The 21,582-nt window shown below is 38.7% G+C and overlaps 2 protein-coding genes across 3 annotated transcripts in view; one reads left to right on the top strand and one right to left on the bottom strand.

Moving 5' to 3' along the window:
- LOC131779346 (adrenocorticotropic hormone receptor-like) overlaps positions 1-19,678 on the bottom strand; it is a 32,863-nt gene extending 13,185 nt beyond the window's left edge. The window contains exons 1-3 of one of the 2 annotated variants that reach the window (XM_066166224.1): positions 19,510-19,678; positions 18,200-18,366; positions 10,625-10,757 (exon numbers count right to left, since the gene is read on the bottom strand). The gene's annotated coding sequence lies outside the window, so the exon portion shown is untranslated. The remainder of the gene's footprint in view (positions 1-10,624; positions 10,758-18,199; positions 18,367-19,509) is intronic. The other variant, XM_066166225.1, reaches the window with a different exon arrangement.
- LOC131779347 (golgin subfamily A member 4) lies at positions 1,294-21,400 on the top strand. The gene is made up of 8 exons (XM_066165405.1): positions 1,294-6,947; positions 7,023-7,166; positions 11,793-15,626; positions 16,035-16,769; positions 17,356-17,532; positions 18,226-18,378; positions 19,888-20,016; positions 20,250-21,400. Exons 1-8 carry the CDS (start codon positions 1,689-1,691, stop codon positions 20,505-20,507), a joined length of 10,689 nt encoding a protein of 3,562 aa, XP_066021502.1. The 5' UTR covers positions 1,294-1,688; the 3' UTR covers positions 20,508-21,400.
- Positions 21,401-21,582: the final 182 nt, after the last annotated feature.

The raw sequence follows: 21,582 nt of genomic DNA, 5'->3' as shown, positions 1-21,582 counted from the left end.
TTCCCTTCTCAATCGCGTTCATTGGTTATATACCTGGGGTCAGTCGCAAAGTCAGCCGAAAACAAAACTGAATTTATGGAATCGATGACGAGAACTTATTTCGAAGTTATTAAAAAAAAAAAATCTGTAGAAATATCATGTCAACACGAGTTCAATAATTCATTTTTTATGCAAAAGTGAGTAAAATTTAACTCTTCTTTGTTTATAAAACAAAAAAAAAATTAAGTGTCACACCCCCACTCCCGCCCGCGATAAATTAAAAGTAAACAATGAGTCCAAAGCTTGTGACTTTGAGTAGAAATGGTCATATTGATAGTAGTAAAAAGAGATGTACGAATCACAGCCTTTTCCTACAGGTATGAGCTAAGATAGAATATCAGAAATAACTGAATTGGAACGCATAAAGCAAACGCGAAAATATGAACAGGGTTATCTCTACCTTAGGACTATTGCCGTGAACATTTCCAAGAGAGATAAAAGGATATTTAGCCCGTAAATTAAACAAAATATATATATATATATATATATATATATATATACACTTTTTCATGAGATAGTAATGAGATCCATTAGACTGATCAACGACGAAAACTAACAAGTTAACATCAGTCATCAGAAATGAGCCAAAATACAATTTTACCAGGTTTTGGTCAAGTAACTAAGGATATTCTCAAACAATGTTTTTAGTCTGCACCACATTATGGTATCGTTAAAGGAGGTGTTCTGTTTTCGGATTTTGCCACCAGCAATAAGCAATGGTTTCCTGCCTTTCAAAAAGTGACCTAAAGTGTGTGCTAGTGATTTCGAAAGTTCTTTTGAAGCTCTAGCAAAAGATTCAGCGGCAACAGCTTGGAAATTCATAAAAAGAAAATATATTTTACTTTAGAAAAATACCGAATTACAAGAAAGTCAGTTTTCTGCAAAAACAACAGGTTTCACTCACAAATTGGTGCATACAAATTACAAATGCATACAAATGAAAAATTGCGGTTTTGAGGTTTCAAGAATTTGGCTTGTGAAAAAACGAAAACAAAGTCTAAAGGTATATACAGAGATACTTTTCCTGCATGGACCCAAAATAGAATTCGACTGACAAATACTTCATAAGATTAGGTACGTTAAGCTAAATTCTACATTGCGAAATGCACTCGGATATGGTTAGGAATAATAACGCGATATTTGACATGCGAACGTTTGGCAAGGGAGGTGTTTGCTCGTCTGGTGGCTGTTTTCATCCCTATACTTATTATTCAAGAAATTGGTAATTTCTGGATATCATCCCATGAACTCAATTTTCATGGCACGTTTAGCACTATTACGCGGATTATGTAGAAAAATACTTTTCATTGCAAAGGAATAAATTATTTGAAATCCTTTTCAAAGCGCTTGGCACATCGTCAACGCGATGCAAAGGTATTTTGGGTTGTATACAAAACGAAGCTATGCCAAACAAAGTTCGAAATTTCTGGACGAAACAGAAGTTTGAGCAAGTTCTCAAGCACGGATCCCTGCCATTTGCTGGTTCTGTACCGCGAAGAAGTTGCCATTATTGAGAAACAAGAAACTCGAGTATCTTTTCGGCGGTAATCATTACTGAACTTCAGTAACGACTACTAGTTTAAATTTTGGGCTTGACAATAATTTTCTGGGCTTGAACAGTAATTTGGAACACGTCTTTCCTTGATTAAATGGATGAACCAGCCGAAGAGGGATTTACTGAAAAGGAGAATGACTCTTTTACTTCAGTCGCGACAGAAAAAACCCATATTACAGAAAGCGATGGAGATGATGCAACCTCAGGCAAGGAAGTAAACGAAGCACTGCCAGAAGACAAAGAATCAGCTTACAAAGAACCTGATGCATTAGAAAATGACAGTGATCCTGAAGAAGGAAAACAGGATACAGATTGCGCACAACTAGAGATACCCAGAGGTGGAGATCAAGACATCATTAAAGGTCTCGAGGATGATGTTGCGACAGCGTTTGGAGAAAATGATGCTGACTTGGCCACCGGTGGCTTGCTCGACCATGAAATGTCAGCAGCGGAGATCGATGGAGATGAAAAGGATTCAAGACAAGAAACAGACGGATTTTCAGTGGAAGAGAAAATATCTGGCATAACTGACCCAGAATCGTCAAATGAGCTCGAATCTAAACCTCAGGGTTCTGTATTGGAGGAAGATTTGCCTACTACTTCAGGCAGGGATCTACAGGACACCTATTTACTAACTGAGCATGAGGATGTGGCAGACAAAAATCATCAACAAAAACAAGAAGAAGATGAAGATATCTCGGTAATGCCAATAGAGTTGGATGAGAGTATGGATGAATTTCAAAAATCTGAAACCTTCAAAATGGTGGAAGATAGCACCTTAGAAAAAAAAGATTCAAACTTCCATGACGACCAGGAGAATGAAGACCGTAGCATAGTCGAAAAGGAGATTGTAACCGATAATCTTGATGAGAGTAAGGATGAATTTCAAAAATCTGAAACCTCCAAAATCGTGGAAAACAGCACCTTAGAAAAAAAAGATTCAAACTCCTATAACGACCAAGAGGATGACGAGGAGAATGAAGACCGTAGCATAATCGAAGAGATTGTAACCGATAATCCTGACAGGTATTTGCAACAACATGATAACAACTTCGAACAAAACGCTCAGGTAAACAATACTAGTGAAGTGGAGGATGCACCTTCACATATTGATGGCGAGGGAAGCGAAGGGACCACAGAACACTTTGATGACGTCGAAGGCCGGGAAAGTGGTTTTCAGGAAGGACAGGAGAATTATGACGATGAGGAAAACCGATCAATTCCAGAAGCGGTTGAACGAGATGGACTTAAAGATGAGGAGAAAAGGTCGGAAATGGACAATGTTTCATTGCATTCTGAAATACACGACGATGAAGGCGCTCTTGCGCGAGATGAGGTACAAGATAGTCATTCAAAGGAGAGGGCCACTTACGAGTCTTATTTGGAAGACGACTTCCTTGCAAACGATAGAGTTTCAGGCGGTTTCTATGGTGATGATGACTTATCATCGATATTTTCCGATGACGGTCGCGACATGTCAAACATACTTCAAGAAAACAGGATCCTGAAAGAGGCCATGAGCCAGCTTAGGAACGATAACCCCGATGGATTCACCGACACCGTCAGCGAAACTTCAGATGAAATTGATGATTTTCATTCGTACCCGTACGGAACAGGTACCGACCATAAATTGCAGACCAGCAAGTGGATGGCGGACAAAGACTTAAGCGACGCAAGGATCAATGAGATGTTACGAGAGAAGAGGGATAACCAGGCAAAAATACGACAGATTGAGAGAGAAAAAGCGATCTTTGAACGAAGATATAGGCAGGACAAAATAGAAAGGGACTTCCTCGAGGAAAGATTCAATTTAAAGTCCTCTCAACTCGAGGACGAAATAAGGAATTTAAAACAAGAAAACCAACGGCTAAAACGAGGAAATACACAAGGAAAAGTTACGACTTCAAGTCTTGGAGTAAAGAGTTTTGAAAGCTCAAAAGAACCAGGAATTGCCTCCCTAAGTGATGATAATAATGGCCGCTCACCCGGGCAAAATGGCTACGCTTTAGATATCGCCATCTTGGCAAAAGAAAATGAGAAATTAAGTGAAATAATAGACCACCTGCAAGACGCCCCCATGAGTGATCCACTCAACGACTTCGTTGAGAATTTGGACAAATATGTTCCCAAAGAAGAATACGTGAAGCTAGAAAAGGAAAAGCTTAAGTTAGAAACAGCATTAAGGGAGAAGGAACGGATGTTGAAGGATCAGGAGAGATTGATGGAAGAGATGAAATTTGACTTAGAGGAAGAAATGGAAATCCTGAAAGACAACCTGAAAAAGGCAGAAAATAAGAACAAAGAGAAAGCCAAATTATTGAGTCAGAATGACATTAAGATAGTGGATATCAAAGCTAAGTTTACAGAAAAAGTAAGCAAGCTCGAGTCTAAATTAGAACAAGAAGTTTTTAAGAAAGAAAAACTTGAGTCGGTTATTGTCAATCTGAAGAAGTGCAACAACAGCTTTGAAAAAGAAATCCATGACATGAATAATCGAGTTGAAAAACTACAAAAACAAGAACTGGAGGTGGAAGCCAAGACTCGTCGAAAAATGGAGGACTTGCAAGAACGCTTGAGAAAAGAAACAGAGGAAAAAAACAAGCTCAGTCGAAATGTCGAAGCTCTACTACAAGACTTAATGCATTTGAAAAGTAAAATGCTTGAAGATTCGGAGAAGCACGCCAAAGAAAAAGAACTGTTGAGAGAATCGGTTGAAACTGAGAAGGCAAGAATAATTGCAGGACGAGAGAACGAAAACTGGCGACTGAAGGCTGAACTGGATGAGGAGAGGAAAAGAAATGAACAGCTAATCAGAAGAATGGCAGATATTCCAAGAGAAACGATCGCTTCTGTAATGGAAAGCACGACGGAGTCGGGTATTTTTGAGGGTGCTTTCAATGACATGGAACCAGAAGGTCTTTTAGAGAGCACCATACAAGAAAAGCAGTATAACGAGCCAGAGAGGGATAACATTGTTTCCGACATGAATGAAGGCCGCGCTAAAAGTGAAGAACGGTCATGGAATAGTACCACACTCACAGAAGATAACAGCGGTGACACCAACAGACTGCAGAAGAAAGTCTTGGAAGTAACAAAATACAACAGCATTATGAAGCGAAGAAATAAAGAGATAGAAGAAGAGAACATCAATTTGAAGGAAAAGATAGAGAGAGTAGGTAGAGATGTGACTAAGATGAGAGAACTCGAGGATAAAAACGAAGAGCTACAAGAAGAAATTGCTCGAAACATAAAGAAGCGAAGCGAAATGCAAAAGAAACTGGACGACATGATTGAAGAAATCGATGACATCACCAAAAATCTGAATAAAGTAGAAGGGAATAATGCCTATCTCAGCGACGAAGTTGAACGGCTAACAAAGAAGATCAAAATGATGGAGGAAGAGTTTGCCGATGAGAAGTCCAAATTAACATCATCTATGGAACTGGACAAGAAAAACGCAATCGATGAAACTGAAAGACGTCTGGAAGAGCAAAAGGCAAGAGACAAGAAACTGGACACTGAAATAGAAGATCTCCAATGCGATATAAGGACTCTTAAAGACGCAAAAAGGGCAGCAGAGGAGAAATATGTGAACGTCACGAAAGAACTCGTTGAAAGGCATAATTCGGAGCTGGCTAAAGAACGAGAAAGGTACCGACAACTGCAGGATGAGTTGAATAACAACGCTGGAGCTGTTCGAAGGGTAACTGAGGAATGGGAACAGATGCTCCGAAGTGCTGTGTCCAGATACGAAGACGACCTGCAGAAGAATGAAGATGAACGAAGGAAGTTGGCAGATGAGTTTCAACGCCAGAAGGAGGCCATGAAGTCTCGATTTGAGAAAGAAAAAGCCAAGTTGGAACAACGCATTATAGAAATTGAAAGAAATGCAAGATCACCACCAGACGCCATTAGTAGTTATCAAGATCTACAAATAGACCTCTTCTATGACCAAGCACCTCAGGAAGGTTATAGTGAGGACGAAAATTATGCCATAAGAGATATTGCCGAGGCAAATGACAAAATAAAAGGTCTTCAAAACGAGAAGCAGAAACTTGAACAGAAACTAGCTCAAATTCATAAGCAGTACGAAAAACAAAAAACTGATTTGGAAAAAAGACAGCGAGAGGAAACGCAGAAGCTCGAGGAGGCACTGAAAGAGGATTTCAAAAGAAGAATGGAAGAAAACAAGAAATACTATGAAGACCACTTAGACGATATCCGACGAAAACACGAGAAAGAGGAGGCAGAACTAGCTGAAAGATTTAAAAAGGAGAAAAAAGAGCTGGAAGAGAAAATAAAACAAGATTTTTCGGATAATTTGTCTTCTAGGAGCACTGGTCTTGAAAACAAAATACAAGATCTCGTTTCTCAGAAAGTACAAGAGCAAAAAGACATAGCAAAGAAAACGGAAGAAAAATACAACACGGCACTTGCACAAATGAAAACTAGGGTAAAAGAAATGCAGAGTGAAAGGAATGAAATGAAAAGAAGATTCGAAAGAGAAAAGAATGTATTGGAGGCCACGATACAGGCATTAACGAAAGAGCTTGAAAAAGGAAAACAGGAAAAGAAGGATCTAAAAAAGAAACAGAAGAAAGACAAAGCAGAAATGGAGGAAGCTTTTGAAAATGAAAAGAAAGAGATGAGGCAGATATGGGAAAAGTGTAAACTTGACACAATTAATCAAATCGAAGAAGAATGGATAGAAAAAGTTAAGAGTGAAAATGCAAAATCTGAAATTTTAAGGGAAGAACTACGCGGAGATTTTGAAGCAAGGATGAAACAAATGAAACTGAAGTTTAAAGCAGAAAAAGCAGAGCTTGAGAAACGGCTGGCAAACGCTACCTCTGAGGCTAACTCTCTTGCAGAAGCTAAGAAGGACATGGAGGCCACCATGGAAGAGGATTATAGGCGCAAACTGCAAAAGGAAAAAGAAAACATTGAAAGCACACTACAAGGTCTCCGCCAAGAGATAGCACGGCTGCGAGAGCACAGGAAACAACTACAAAGTCAAATGTCTAACAGAGAAGGTCGCGCAAACGTCAGTGTTCCGTTATCAATGGAAAATAATGCACAAGTCTTAGCGAAGTTGGACAATGAATACCAGGAGCAGATAAGGAGAGAAAAGGAACATCACGAAGGCAGAATGAGAGAAATGGAGGAAGAGATCGAAAAGCTCCATGTCGATCTTTCCCAAATGAAGACCAAAGCCCGCCAAGAAAAAAGCAAGGTGAAAGCAGAATTTGAAAGGGAAAGAGAAGAGATGGAGGAGCAGTTCGAAAAAGAGAGGAGCGAGTGGCGGACGAGGATGAATTTTATCGCAACGATACAACCTGGGGGATCACAAAGAGTAAGTATTTCGCTCTCGCCATACTTCATTACATTGCCGTAAAACATAATTGTATGTTTGCTGTTATTTCCTCAGAGATCAGCTCACTTTGAGAGACGTTCACGCGATCTGCGGGAGAGAGAATTGTACCACAGCGATAGAAATCCTCACAGAATGCAGCACAGTGGGGAAGCACGAAGTCAACAACATTATGATGTGTTGTCTTCGACTGGGGAACTGTAGATTAATATGACCTACGTGATTGTACATGTAGTGATTAATTGCTGGCCCCTACTCCAGTGGTGGCAGCTTATGTTTGGAAACAATTCCTTAATTGACACAAACAGAAATGAATGAGAAACGATACAAAAGGAGCATTATATTCGCTTGGTTAGGCCTGTCTTTCGGTATTACACTGGTAAATATTGGAGTCAATCTCATGGGGTTTAAACTTTTAACTGAAGCCTTTTGCTCTACACAGGTACTCGTAAAATAGGGTTTTTCCGTCTCAGGCGGAAACGTACTGGTAGTATCAAGTAATCAATTTTAAGTGGTCGAGGAAGATAAAAATTGAAAAAAAAAAAAAAACGAGCCGCTCAGGCGACATAAGAAATCATTTTCAGCTGATTCTAAAAAGGAAACGTAAATTATTTGATCCGAGAACACAATGTTGCAAATCCACGAACATGTTTTTGCATGCGATTGCATCTACACGTACAGTACTCTGCACGATATTCGTAAGCTGTTTTGAATGATTCTTTCGGAATCGTTAGGTTTGAATAGAAACATTATTTAAGGTCATCATTTCGTGGTAGATTTACAATTGCGAAAAGAAGTATATCTTAGGGTGAGTTAATACAGTGTATTTTGTTTTGAGGAGGAATAAATTCTTACTTATCTGGTGAACTGCTGTTTTTATCATGTGATTTCCTTGTTTTTGCACTTCTCTTACGTACTGTGGAAATATTTAACGATGAGCTGGAGGGTCAGAGAAAGATCAGTTTGTGCATATTAGTTTATGCCTTTCAGCCTCACGTTTCTGTTCAACATCATTTCAAAAGTTAACAAAGTTAGGATTACATTTGGAAAATATAATATAACCAGTTCGATTCCTGTTTGAATATTTTTTTCACCCTGGTTATCTGTATGTTTGGCTATCAAATACATAATATTTGAAAGAAATGCCAATCGAATCAAAGGGGGTGCACTTGTGTAAAGAGAGGTAAGAAAGTTAATAATCGTAAAGAAAGAATTGGATTATCGAATAACCGTTACGGTTGATTTTACATCTTTTAAGTGTGGAATGCTATATAGACAATACAACTACTCTCCCCTTTCCTTTTTTATTTACCTTAGAAGGTGCCATCATTTACATTTCAAACTAGAAATAAACTGAGAGCGAATGACCCCCTAAGGTAAAATTGGAATCTTGAGAAGGAATGTGTGCATTTTATTTTGTGATGAGCTAGATTTGGCCAGCATTAGCAACGCTGCAGATATTAATCCCTCGATCATTACCATTAAGCACACAAACGAAAACATTGACAGCTTTCTGTAAGCAAAACGCACATCTTGGCACGGAAAATCACTCGTAAGTTCACTTAACAATGTCGGCACATCTACCAAGTACGCAACAAGAAGCACTATTTGCGGCTGAAGTCAGATATATAGCTAAGCGTTCCTTTCATTCGTCATGACCAAAGACGAAATATTAAATTGTTTTAGAGTGAAATCACTATTCCGCGAATAGCACACAATAATATTAATTTTCCCACAAATCATTCAGAGTCTCTGGTCAGTTTTGCCACACAACGTTCTGAGATTCGCGTCATTCAGTAGTCATAAACCCGATCCAAAGCGTTTCTTCTCGATGACGCTGATCAGAACTATTCATGGAATATTTGAGGTTTTGAGCGGTCCAATAACATTGGTCTGCAGCTTGCCACCTGCTATTCACAGATATTTCCCAACTTATCGGTCAATAAACGAAATATCGAACAGAAAATAGAAAAGGATGTGCCCTTCGGTTTTACATTTTAAAATGGCTTTACTGTTTTGAATTGTCGTGGAAGAATCGTTATTAACAAAACAAGTTGGACTTGCAGCAAGACAAGTAAGTAAAGGATAACAACATCCTTTTTTTGCATTTTACTGAAGTTGCCGAACGATTTTTCTTCACCCGTTCTTACTGCTTTTGATAGCATTACAGCATTGTTATTATTTTTCAATTTTCACATTCCTGTGAGTGAAAAGGACGTTGTCTTTTTTTTAACTGCCACCACGGTGGAAAATTCATATTCTGTCTTACTGGACGCATACACATGATCTAGATAATGAATCTTACAACTCAGGACAGACGCATACAAAAGTGAAAGACTCATTTTTTTCGGTTAAAAGCAACTGCATCACAAAGTTGTGCTTTTTGACGAAAATATTGTGAATATGACAATATTAACAGCAAAAGAAACCGTAAAACACTGTGAAAAGTGAATTTGTCATAGGACTACAGATACATCTTATGACACAAAAATCTCCTCTCTTGCCGAATCAAGTCTTCCATAATTTCACTCGATCAACGTCATTACCCTACGAAAATAACGATAGAATGACAAATGTTCAAATTTCCCGATTTGAGAGTGATTCCTATTCCTTGTTGGAGAGTAAAATGGCCCCAAATAATAAACAGACGCTGTGGTCGACTGTAACACCAATGCATGGTGCCTTCTGTTTGAAACCAATTAAACCGCACAAGCGAACCATCAGAGACACAACACAGATAAATCATCATGAGAAGATACTTAAAACAATAAACGATGTAAACACTACTAGACGAAGAAAAAACTACCAGTTCGGGCCCCTATAACAGCTTTTCGCTAGCCACATCAAACCATATTAAGAGTAGTACTTAGTTTTGATGTCGTTTATCTGACAAAAGGCACATTGCATCAGGTTCGTTTGCTCAACTGACGTTTGTGTATGTAACTGATATATAAAATTCCAAACTTCAGCGACGGTCTAATGACATCTTGAAACTATAGAATTGTACTCAGCTCGGTATGATCTTGCCCTTTCGGTATATCTGTTTATGGCTCATGGAATATTATCATTTTTAGGAGAGAATTTATATTTTTCGTCCAAAGTTTAATATTTTCTTGAGGTTGCTGTCACTAAAAATTTGGAGTAAAGTAAGGAGATGATCCCGCGCTTCCCCTATAAACGGATGTAATAACAAAACTTATACGACAGTAACAGCTGTCCCAAAGCCATAACTTAACCCCTAGTAAGACTCCTTTTGGCTAGAGCAAGATTTCAGCCTTCACCCTACCCTCTTCCCATAGATGTTATAGCCGTGCAAAGTCTGGGAAACCATACAAAATACTGCGGCCGTACCTGCAATATACAGGCGTCCAATCATAATTAGCATAAGCAGAAAACTGAATTTATGTCACAGAGTCGAGAAGTTCGCTCATTAAACGTCTTCGTTATACTTCTTGATATTAATGTCGAAAAAAAATTTGAATTTTACTGGAAGAGTTATACGGCTTTCGGAGTTCTAACAAACCTCTTCCGTGATTTGATGCACACCCTAATGATTTCAGACCATTCTCAGCAAAGTAGTGCTGAGCTCAAGCGACAACAATCTCCGAAAAACAATTAGTGACGAGGAAAAAATCTGTCCTCTGTTAAAACATTCTCACCTTTTCGTTTATGGAGATCTTCCTTCCAGTTTATCGATCCCTGGTGTCTACAGATGTGTCTTTTTAACATGAACGATAAAACAAAACACCATATGACGTCCTAAGTGCGAAGGTCTTTATCGTGACTTCTTGTCTAAAAAAAAATCAGTAAATATCTACCGATCGCTGCACAGAAAATATCTTCCTGGTTTAAAAATCACAATATCTGTTCATTTATCCAATATGGCTGACAATTAAAATTCAAATGTTCTCCAAACTTTTATTAAATAATTTCAATGACTCACATTTTTTTTAGGAATCTGTTCAAATATCCCTATGGCCTCGGAAAGGTCTTAATGTGATCTTAAATTGATGCTGGTGGACTCCTACCGCAACAAAAGTATGCCAATTTATATGAAAGACCTTTGCAGATCACTATTTCAGATTGGAACACGACCAACTCTCATCTTCTTTATTCTTGTGAATTTTATCATCCACGTGAGAAAAAAACTCAGAACTCAGCCCTATTATCAGTGCTCATTTTGTTTTTAGAATCACGCTTTGATTGATAAGCTGTTTAATTGTCATGTCATCTTAGATAATTGAAAATAGTAATTATTCAATTTTTTTAAAACCTTCAGCTACAAGGCAAAAACGATGAACGCAAAATCGTTTCAATTAATCTTGGTGTGTGGACTTCGCATAATTTCAAAGAATTATGGGGAAAAATTGATTAAAAGTTCTAAATTTTAACACCAAGATGTGAAATTATGGGCAAATAAACGAGAAAGCATGTCAAATCAGCGGCGTGGAGAGTAAAAAAGAATAATTGTATCAAGACTAGGACAAATTATAAAAATGTCTCTTACAATATTGTTTCATGGAGCAGGTAAAACCTTAAGAGCGGGTATCAACATAATTTTTCTAATTTGGCTCTGTGTCAAAAGGGTGCTTTAAATTACTAATTAATGTTTCCATGGTAACCAAGTAGCCTCTTAACAATGATATACAAACGCCGAAATGTGAAATAAATTTCCATAAGCACAGAGCGGTACAAGTATAAAACAACGTCAAAAAAACAATAGCATTCTCCCAAATATGGTATTTTAGAGTTTGCACAGTTGACATAATTATATTTTACAGGTCTGATTAAAATTCTGCATGGAACGCGACACATTTATCATTGCAGTGGTACGTAGATGCCACTGAATATCTAAAATGTATTTTCTCATTTTTGCGTAGACGATATGGGGTAAAGACAAACACGATGGAGAGTTCACAACAGAGTGTAGAAAATTTGGAAGTTGAACTAGAAACGACAACTGGTAGCCTTGAAACACGCACGCAAGAGAATTATCGACACGAAATAGAAGACATAGTGAGAGGATTTATTATTGAGAAAGACATTTTGGCCCAGAGCCATGAAGAGGAAATACGTCGGATGAAAAAGAGCTTTGATCTGGAAAGAAAACAACTTCTGCATCAGCTGGAATTGGACAAGGACCAAATGATAGAAACTTCAAGAATAACAGAATCCACAGCGAATGGTGTCGCTTTCGCCGTTTCGGATACAGTTTCTCACGACACCGGTCAAATTCGCTCTTTTTCAGGCGCGGAGAGCTTAGCGGGCGCACAGCGGTTGGGAAACTTTCAACCAGTTTCTAATGGGGGCCATGATATTTATGATGTGGATTCCAATTTAATACGCGAAATCGCAGAGGTATATCTACGAATAAATAATGGTCCTTTGACCAGCCAGATGCATCCAGAACTAGACTTGGAGGATAAATATGAGAGAGAAAGGGAGTCACTTGAGAGGACCTTCCACTTAGAAAAACGCGAGATTAGGCGAAAAATGGAGGAGGAATATCAACGCCGGTTAGAACAAGAAAGAATGAAGTACGAGGCAAATATAACCGAGATGAAGACAACTGTTTCTGAGCTACATTGGCAGAAGAGAGAAGCTGAAAACCACCTCCGTCACGAGAAGGAGAAATGGGAAATGAATTCGGAAAGGGATAAAAACGACATCGAGAAAAAGTACTTGCAGATGCTTCAAGATACGCGACGAAAATTGGACGAAAAGCATGGTAGTGAGCTGGAGAAACAAAGAGAGAAATACGAAGAAAACATTTCTGACTTACAGATGGATATTTCGAAGTTAACGTTACAGCTGAAGGAGCTAAACGATAATTTGAATCAAGAAAAAGACATAATAATGACCAAGTTCGAAAGAGAGATAAAAGAAATGGAGCAGGCTTTTTTAGAGCAGAGAAGCTCCTTAAAGGCTAATTTCGAGGCAGAGTTTGTGATGCGTCTTGAAAATGAAACTTCACTTCTCAAAAATATCAACGTAAAGCTGAAGGAAGACTTGGAAATCATGGAAAAAGAAAGAAAAGAAATGGAGAAGAAGGGTAAAGAAGAACGACGAAAGCTTGAAGAAAGGTTTGAAGAGGAAATATCGGAAATGGAGCAGAGGTACTCTGAAGAAAAACGAGCTTTGAAACTGAAACTCGAAGAGAGATACCAACTTGGACTTGTCAGAGAAAAGGGAGGATTAGAAGAAACAATTCAAGAAATGGGCGAGGAAATCGCGCTTCTGAAACAAGAGAATGCGCAGATGGAACTCACATACGCCGAGAGGCGGGAAGAACTTCGAAGGCAGTTGGAGATGGAGAGGGAAGACATGAGACGAAACATTACCATCGAAAGGGAAGAGGTGCGCATTCGAATTGAAAATGAGTTATCGCAGAAGTTGATGCTGGAAAAATCGACTCAAGGCGATATCTTCCAACAGCACGAGAGAGATGCACTCTTACTTAAAGCTAAGTGCGATGATTTTGAGCGACAGATGTCGGCACTGACCCAGGAGCGAGATGTGTTGATACGAGACCGTGCAAGGCTCGAGGAAAATCTGAGAAGCAAGGAGATACGTCTGACGGATATGAACGATGGACGGATTTCGAACGCAGAGGGGTGGGACAGTGGCACCAAACTGAAGGAAATAATCCGTGAAAAGGACAATGAACTGGCAGCTGTAAAGTACGAGAATCAGCAACACGAACTGAGTCTGTCAGCGATGAGACGTGAAAAGAATGATCTCCAAGACGAGATAGCCAGCTTAAAGCGGCGATTGTCTAACTCAACGGAGCTTTTTGACGTTAAATTTGGAAGCAATGAAAGCGGAATGGCATCTTTAGAGGAGAGTTTGAGAAGAAAGGAAGGCGAGGTGAGCTCTTTGCAAAGGGAGAAGTATGATCTTGAGAGTCGACTATCATCCATACAGCGAAAAAATGAAGAACTAGAAGATGAAATTGCAACACTGAGGCGCAAAAAGTTAGACGTTGAAGATGAAATCTCTGCTTTGAAACGAGACAAAGCTGAATCTGACAGTCAAATGGGATCACTGAAGAGAGACAAAGCAGATCTTGAAGACCTTATCACCAATCTAAAGAGAAAGCAAGGGGAAGTTGAAGACACCATGTCTATTATAAAAAGAGAAAAGGCAGAACTTGAACATGAGATCTCTATCCTAAAACGGAATAACACGACGATGGAGATTGAGGTTCACAGACAGTTCAACGATCAACGAGAGAGATCCCGTACTACGCATCGCGATCACGTCACGCAAGACAAAATAACGCCGAGCGCTACGAGAGAGACCCTCTTCCAATCACAAGACAGCTTTATTTTAAATAATGGCGATCACGGTTCTGATCTTGAAAGGGAAGCTGATAAATTGCAAACGAAAGTGTCTGACTTGCTAAGGCAACAAAAGGACTCAGAAAGCGCCATACGAAGATTAAGCCAAGAAAAGTCTGACCTTGAGAGGGATTTAAGAGTACAACTCGAGTGCCGAAGAAATGTACTACATCAGGCCAACGAAAGCCCTTTACAAGAAGATGGCAAAGAGGACATTTGGGTGTTGCAGAGACAAAAAGACGACTTGGAAAGGGTGATAACCTCCTTAAAGAAAGAACAACTTAAACTAGAAAGTGCGGTTTCTCAGTATCACATACAAGAGACAAGTTTGGAAGGGAAATTGAACGAGCTAAAGGATCACAAGGCGAAGATGGAGCTGGAAATCCAAGCACTGAACCACAAGAAACAAACGATTCAAAAAACGATTGACGTTCATCAGAGAGACAAACGAGAGGTAGATGGGAAAAGAAAGATGCCTTCTGGGATCCCTCGACTCAAGACTGATAGAACTCAGGAAGACAACAACACAGATCAACAGATTACTGACCTGCAACAAGAAAGGGATGACTTGAAAATGCAACTCGTACAGCTTCAATCAGAAATAGTCACAAAGAATGTTCACTTCTCTGAAGAAGCCCTGCAAACTGAAGAAAAAGAAGTTCTAGAACTAACTAAGATTCGCAAAGAGCTGGAGAAGGAGATAACTCTTCTGAGGAGAAACAAGGCCGAAGTGGAAGCTGACATCATTGTCGTGCAAGAAGCTTTTAGACAAAGAGAGAATGACGTCGATTATTTACGAAAAGAGAGAACGGATCTGGAGCTGCAGATCACAGTACTAGAAAGCCAAATCACACGGCTGGGAGCTGAATGCTCTGTGATTAAAGATGAGCGAGACAAAGATGAGAACGAGGTTGATAAGCTACGCAGAGAAAAGGCTGAATTGGAGAGAGACGTTTTTAGTTTACAAAGCCAGCAACGGCACCTTGAGACGAATATTTCAGTGGGCGATGAGGCTTGGAGGAAAAAAGCCATAGCAACAAATGGACTGCAAACAAATGTCCAAGACATCACTAACAATCTGGAAACTTTGGCGAGGCGAAAAGAAGATTTGCAAGCAGAAATAATAAAGATCAAAGCGACAAGAGATCAAGAGGAAAGAGAGATGCAACAACTTCGCAGAGAAAAGTCCGAAATTGAGGTTCAGTTGTCCGTGTTAAGGGCGGCGTCTAACGAACAAGAACAAGAGTACAGGCCAGAGCATGAAACGCATGATAAAGAGGGGTATTTGGGATCAAGGACTAACGACGTTTCTACCACACAGGTGAGAAACATAAAGGGTGCTTGTATTTCTTGTTTACCTTTCTGTTTGTTTAAATTTCAATTTGTAAGGAGTGGGATGGGAATTTGGCGATATTTCATCAATTATTACGGACTAATGATGCAATGTTTTTGGATGCTTTTGATTCGTCAGATCTGACAAATCTAAAAGAACTCTCTCTCCGTTGTGCTAACAGAGACCAAACGAGTAAGCATAACCAAGCTACGCCCCTCTGCGTATTTTCCAATATTTGGCACTCGACACTCACGCAGAGGTGAAAAAGTGCTAAATACACGTTTGAAAAATGTGACAACGGCTCAAGCAACCTATATCGTGTTCTTTTTTAAAGAGTCAGGTTTTTGCTTAAGGCAAAGGTTAATAAGCCTATTGACCTTTTTTTATCATTTACAGGAAGAACTAAAAGACTGGCTGAAACAAAAACAAGATCTGCAGTCAGAAATTTCAAAGATCCAAACCCTAAAAAGCAACGAAGAAGACGATTTGCTGAATCTTCGACGGCAGAAATCAGACATGGAGATGTATATTTACGATTTGGAAATTAAAAAACAGAGTCTTGAAATGGATGGGCTGTATTCAAGATCCGAGAGACAAGAACTAAGAAACGCACCAGATCGAACGGAAGTAGAGGTGGCTTTCACAAGCGATCGCCAATCGGATAAAAGTGAGGTTGACAATTCACAAAACTACCATACTTCACAACAGCATGTATCACATCAAACAACTCCATTCTCACCATCAGATAGTTATCAGATGACTTATAATAATTCCGATACCTCCATCAATAATTCTTATTTGCACATCAATCACCAACAACGCGGTCTTTCATCTGAGACTCTCTCGACAAACCAAAACAGTTCTACACTCCACGAAGACTCCACCAAGGAAGACAACACCGTGGTCTCATTGAGACGGGAGAGGAACGAGTTAGAAAGCCAAATCTACGACATGAGAATACAGCTCACAAGACTGCATGCAGAAGTGACGACTCTGGAAAACAGAAGGACTGTTCTAGAAACAGTGCACCGGGAATACGCTACCGTTGATTTGGAAGTAAAGCTGACAAAAGGCCATGCTGTTGGAGTTGACACTGATCAGGACTGCAACACCGCAAGATCTATGACCGAGGTAACGGTCATTGATTACTAACAAATGAATAAGAGTATCATGTTAGGGGTACACGGATCGGCCCACAGTTGACACAGTTGATGGTCCTCGTCTTAGATGTAGGATTTTCCTCCGGATTTTCCGGAAAGGCGAACCTCCTTAACACTCCAAATTATACATTTGACCAGGAACCAGTGCATGCCTCATTCGTAAATCCCTATTTTGTTTTAATGCATTACAAATTCACACAGTCTTTACCGGTGGTGACAAAGCTTACAAGACAAAATCTTAACACGTTTATATATTTGAACAAACTACACTGAATATCCTAAGTAGTTTCAAGATTTAATATTCTGAAAATTATGCAATTGAAAACTTCCAAGAATCAATCTTGCAGTTGTACACAATTTGGGCACTTAAATTCACGTGCACAGAAGTTTTACACGTGGTGAATGAAAACAAGTTACTATTCCCATGAGCTTAAAAAAAGAGACAAAATTTGCTCTTAATTAATATAGAACTGTAAAAAAGCTGCTTAATAAATAGAAACCTTAGTCCTCTGAAAACATTTGCAATAATTAATTATTTCTCTCTTTTCGATGTTTAGGATGAGAAAGATGTTTTAATTCAAGAATATAAGGATCAAATTCGACAACTACAACAGCAAAAGCTTGAATTAGAACAGAAAGTAAGCCTACTGGAGTGGCAGCTTGAAAACATGAAACAAAAGCTGGAGCTTCAGGAAATAACCCACCGACGGGAAATGAGCACTTTGAGCGAAAAGGTACACTTAGAACAATCTTGATTACTAATCTTCACATTTAGCAGGATTCAATATAGTTTTGTACATTCAAATCCTATAGGAAGACCTTCGTTAACTAACACCTGTTGTTGGTTCTGTTTTCATGGAAGGCCAAATTCAAAATCCTGGCAGAAAAAATCTCTTATATGGAAGCAAATACAATCACATATTTCAGGATTGAAAATGGGAAAGTATTTTAAAGTCCATAAAATGATACAAAAATATTCATGAAGTCTCTAATAGAGCTTGGCTATGAATAAGAAAGCATTTGTAATCATTAAATCAATGCAAAAATAGTCTAATAGAGATTGAATTAAAATATGCTTTTCTATGACACCATAATCAATTTTTCCAACTTCTTACAAATATTAACTTTGGATTTTATGATCAAATAACAAAAATTCGTTTTTTCAATGCTGTACTGTCAGAGAAATTCCTAAGTGTCTGAGGGCTATTTTACCAAAAGTTTGAGGTCCCAACTCTTAGAAGCTCTCATAAGAGTAAAGTTAGACAAGTTGCCCATGAAAAAAAGGTTGGTTGTCTGTGGCACCTGCTTTCTGCTAGGACCCAGCCCTGTTTTTAATTAGCCACCTGACACCAGTTATAACATATTATGAATACTTTTAAGAATGTATATATAAACATTCACCTTTAAAAAAATCCATCTTGCTACAGAACCAGTCATTTCATGGTTTCCAAAGTGACAGACAAGATGACACTCTCCAGGTGTTTTATCAGAGGCTCTCCTATTTCCTCATGACTGGTGAACATAGCAGCAAGGAAATTATGGAAGAAATTGAAAGGCAAATTTCAAACCTACAACAAAAGGTATCAAAATTTCAGCATACACTTTCATAGTTAAGTTACAGTTGAAAAATCAGGCATGTTGCATCTTATGTCAATGGTTCTTGCTTATTGGACCATAAATTCACAGAGTCCAGAATCAAGTTATAGACACTGCCTCACTAAGAAGTAAAAATGATCTTGAGAGGTGAAGAGGATTTTTTTGGGTTCAAAATTCACAAGTTTTATCAAAGATTTGAGGGTTAGAAAGTATGGGATTTTTTTCTAAATTTGCATTGTATGGATGCTTTTAAAACTCACTACAAGCTGTAAAAATGATCTTGGGAGGTGCAGGGGATTTGTTTGGGTTAAAAAATTCATGAGTTTTATGAAAGTTTTCAGGGTTAGACAGTATGGGATTTTCTTTTTGATTAATTTGCATTGTGGGGAAGCTTTAAAAGCTAACTGTAGGCTGTAAGAGTTTTTTTGGGGGGAAGGGGGAGGGGGTGTGGGAAATCTCTTTACACCTCTTGATCACAAAAACACTAAGCCCACCCCATAATGTCATTGTGATAAGATCTGGATAAGACCACCAGCTTGTGAAATGGTTGCTTTGAAGAGAGAACTAGAGAGGAAAAACGAGTAAAATGTTGTAGAAACTGCAAATAGACATATATCCCATGGAGAACAAAACACTACCAATATCTAAGGGTGCTTCATGCTTTGAAATTGTGCTAAGCTTTAGCCACAGTATAAAGGAAGCTTCAACAAATTTCACTTTATTATGCGAAGGAATTTGATATTATTTTTGTGAGTATCAAAGAAACATTTCTACTGAGAATTCTCATTCTTCTATTCCTAATGCTTTCCCTGCCTCCCATTCCTATGAAATAAGTTAAAATTAAAATTGATTCCAAGTACTCTAACAAATATCGAAAGTATCAATAACAATAGAACTTTCATTTGCACGATAAGAATGACACATTGTAAGATTTCTGGTCATAATATGGTGTCAAAAAATGCACATGTAACTTCTCACCAAAGAAAAAAGCTTCTCATTGAGGTAAAGAAGGTACATATCTTTCAGAAGAGATTTCTGAATCTAAATTATTCAATAAGCGAATAAAATGGACCAAGGATATTTTCAGTCAACACACAAACATCGGAGCAATTCACCTTGTTATCGTGCTAAAGATGCTCTTCCTTCTTGAATTCCATTCAGCCTCCTTTCTCATACATAAGATATTTTGAGGTTTCGAGAAAAGTTCTGTCTCAGAATAAACGAATGGGACCGTCCTTTGCCATAAACATTGAAAAAAATCCTTCACCGCTAGGTTTCTTTCGGCCGCCATGTTGCAGCCAACGTGCAACAAATTTCGTAAGTTCCCGGGCTGCTTACGACAGAGTGATCCTGGTACTAAGCTCACCTCCAGTCCGTCCAGTCCGTGTCCACAAATGTCACACATTCCACAGGGACGTATGTCACGCACACCTCTATTTTGTACACGTTTAACCTTAAGTTTATAGATGTTTTTATGGTACCTTTTTCCTCAGACGGCGTTTGATTACAAAAACACTAAAGAATTCGTGACCCCTGCCTCTGTGAAGCTGGATAAAGAAAGATATTCTTCTAAAATTGATGGAACTGTTCCTCGGGAGTATGCAACTCAATTAAAGGCGCAGGTGGGAAAACAAAGATCCATTTATTTACAGATCACAGACTACCCATAATCTTATCATGACCTTTGTTATAAAAAAAAAAATCGGAGAGTAACTGAGTATGAGTTATAGTTATCGTTGTCGTGATCGGGATCGTTATAGTGGTTCTAATCGCTATAGTTGCCTTTGTTGTAAGAAGAGCCCTTTCCAGTAGTCGACACGTTTACATGAGGTATTTTTAATCTGTTTTTCTGCAGATGGAAACAGCAGATAATCAGCTGAAAACATGCGAGAAAATAATCCACAGATTGTACGGTGAAAACAACGATCTTACACAACAAAATCTGAATCTGGAGGGAAAGCTCAAGTCAGCATCACGTTCTCAAGAGAAGCTTCAGCGCAAGAAAGTCCTTCTGCAAAAACTTGTCGATAAACTCAATGGTCAAGTAGAAAAAGATGCGATGCGACATCAATCTTACTTAGTATTGGAACTCGATAAAGATGTTTCTTTATAAAGGATCGGTTTAACGGTTTTTAAATGCGTACGAGAACCAAAAAAAATGTTCATCCGCACACTTTTTACTGGTTATGTAATTGAAACCTTGGGATCCTTTTTTGTTTCTGAAGAAGAAACAAATGCTGCGCAAGTCACGTGCCCATTGGGTTGTTCAATGATTTTGTATCATCGTATCGGGAAAATGTAACGTAAACTTTTTATAGGTTTTTTTTTAATCAATATTTTCGGACTGGAAATGTTTTATTGTACTGATTTAGTGAGAAACCTTATAAACGGTGGGTTTTGCACCCTTAAAAAATGTACAAAGTACTTGGAGGACTTATTGGCTTCGTAGAGTTTCCCCTTTGATATTTCATATTTTTAGTCATGGAAGAGGTGTAGGTATTCAGACTAGGAGAAAGCCTATGTACATTATTGCATAAACAATAAATGGAGGCAAAACTTCGCACTTGGCCATATCGCGGGAATTTGCCGGAAAAATCCTGCGTCTCGTAAATTTTTTTCAGGTTTTATTCAAGGTTTTAGCAGTGTGATCTACAAAGCGATCTTTTGGAAAACCCCGTGGGAACGGATTTGACTGAAAACTCGGGTTGATGCTGAATAACGCGCCAAAGTTTCGGTAGCTAACGATCCTAAAAACTCTGTTTTTCTGTTGTTCATCTCAAGATTAAGACATTAATATTCTCACAAAGCCTTGAAATTTTAGAATTGAAATTGCCGTGAAACGAAACAGAATACACTAGCTCAGGAGTGAAGACGGGCTCTATTACTCTTAAGATTTATGGTTTGAAGTACATCAAGGTTCCTAAATTTTAAGGGACGTGCCCCCCTGAGGACCGAATCTTGTCACTGAGGTCACGACCCCACTTCATTCGCTGCTCTGTCCCCACGTCAGAGATCTCTCGACTGAGAATTATTAGGAGGGATTTTAAGCTGCATGAATAAAAGATTAAAAATTCAAATTATTCTGGTCATATTTTGGCATTGTGTACTTATTATTCGCCATTGTTTGTCCTTCACTTCGTGATGGATAAATTAACACGTTTCTTAGTTACTGGGTACCCTGTGGAGGT

This window comes from Pocillopora verrucosa, chromosome 4 (assembly GCF_036669915.1).
Source record: "Pocillopora verrucosa isolate sample1 chromosome 4, ASM3666991v2, whole genome shotgun sequence".
Lineage (NCBI taxonomy): Eukaryota > Metazoa > Cnidaria > Anthozoa > Scleractinia > Pocilloporidae > Pocillopora > Pocillopora verrucosa.
Note: the sequence above shows the minus strand (reverse complement) of the source record. Positions and strands in the feature narration are given on the sequence as shown.

Bases quoted from the DNA above. Each gene is read 5' to 3' on its own strand.
- LOC131779347 (XM_066165405.1), top strand. From the start codon at position 1,689: ATGGATGAACCAGCCGAAGAGGGATTTACTGAAAAGGAGAATGACTCT. The intron at 16,770-17,355 runs GTAACGGTCATT...TTCGATGTTTAG, and splicing joins CCGCAAGATCTATGACCGAG to GATGAGAAAGATGTTTTAAT. The intron at 20,017-20,249 runs GTGGGAAAACAA...GTTTTTCTGCAG, and splicing joins CAACTCAATTAAAGGCGCAG to ATGGAAACAGCAGATAATCA.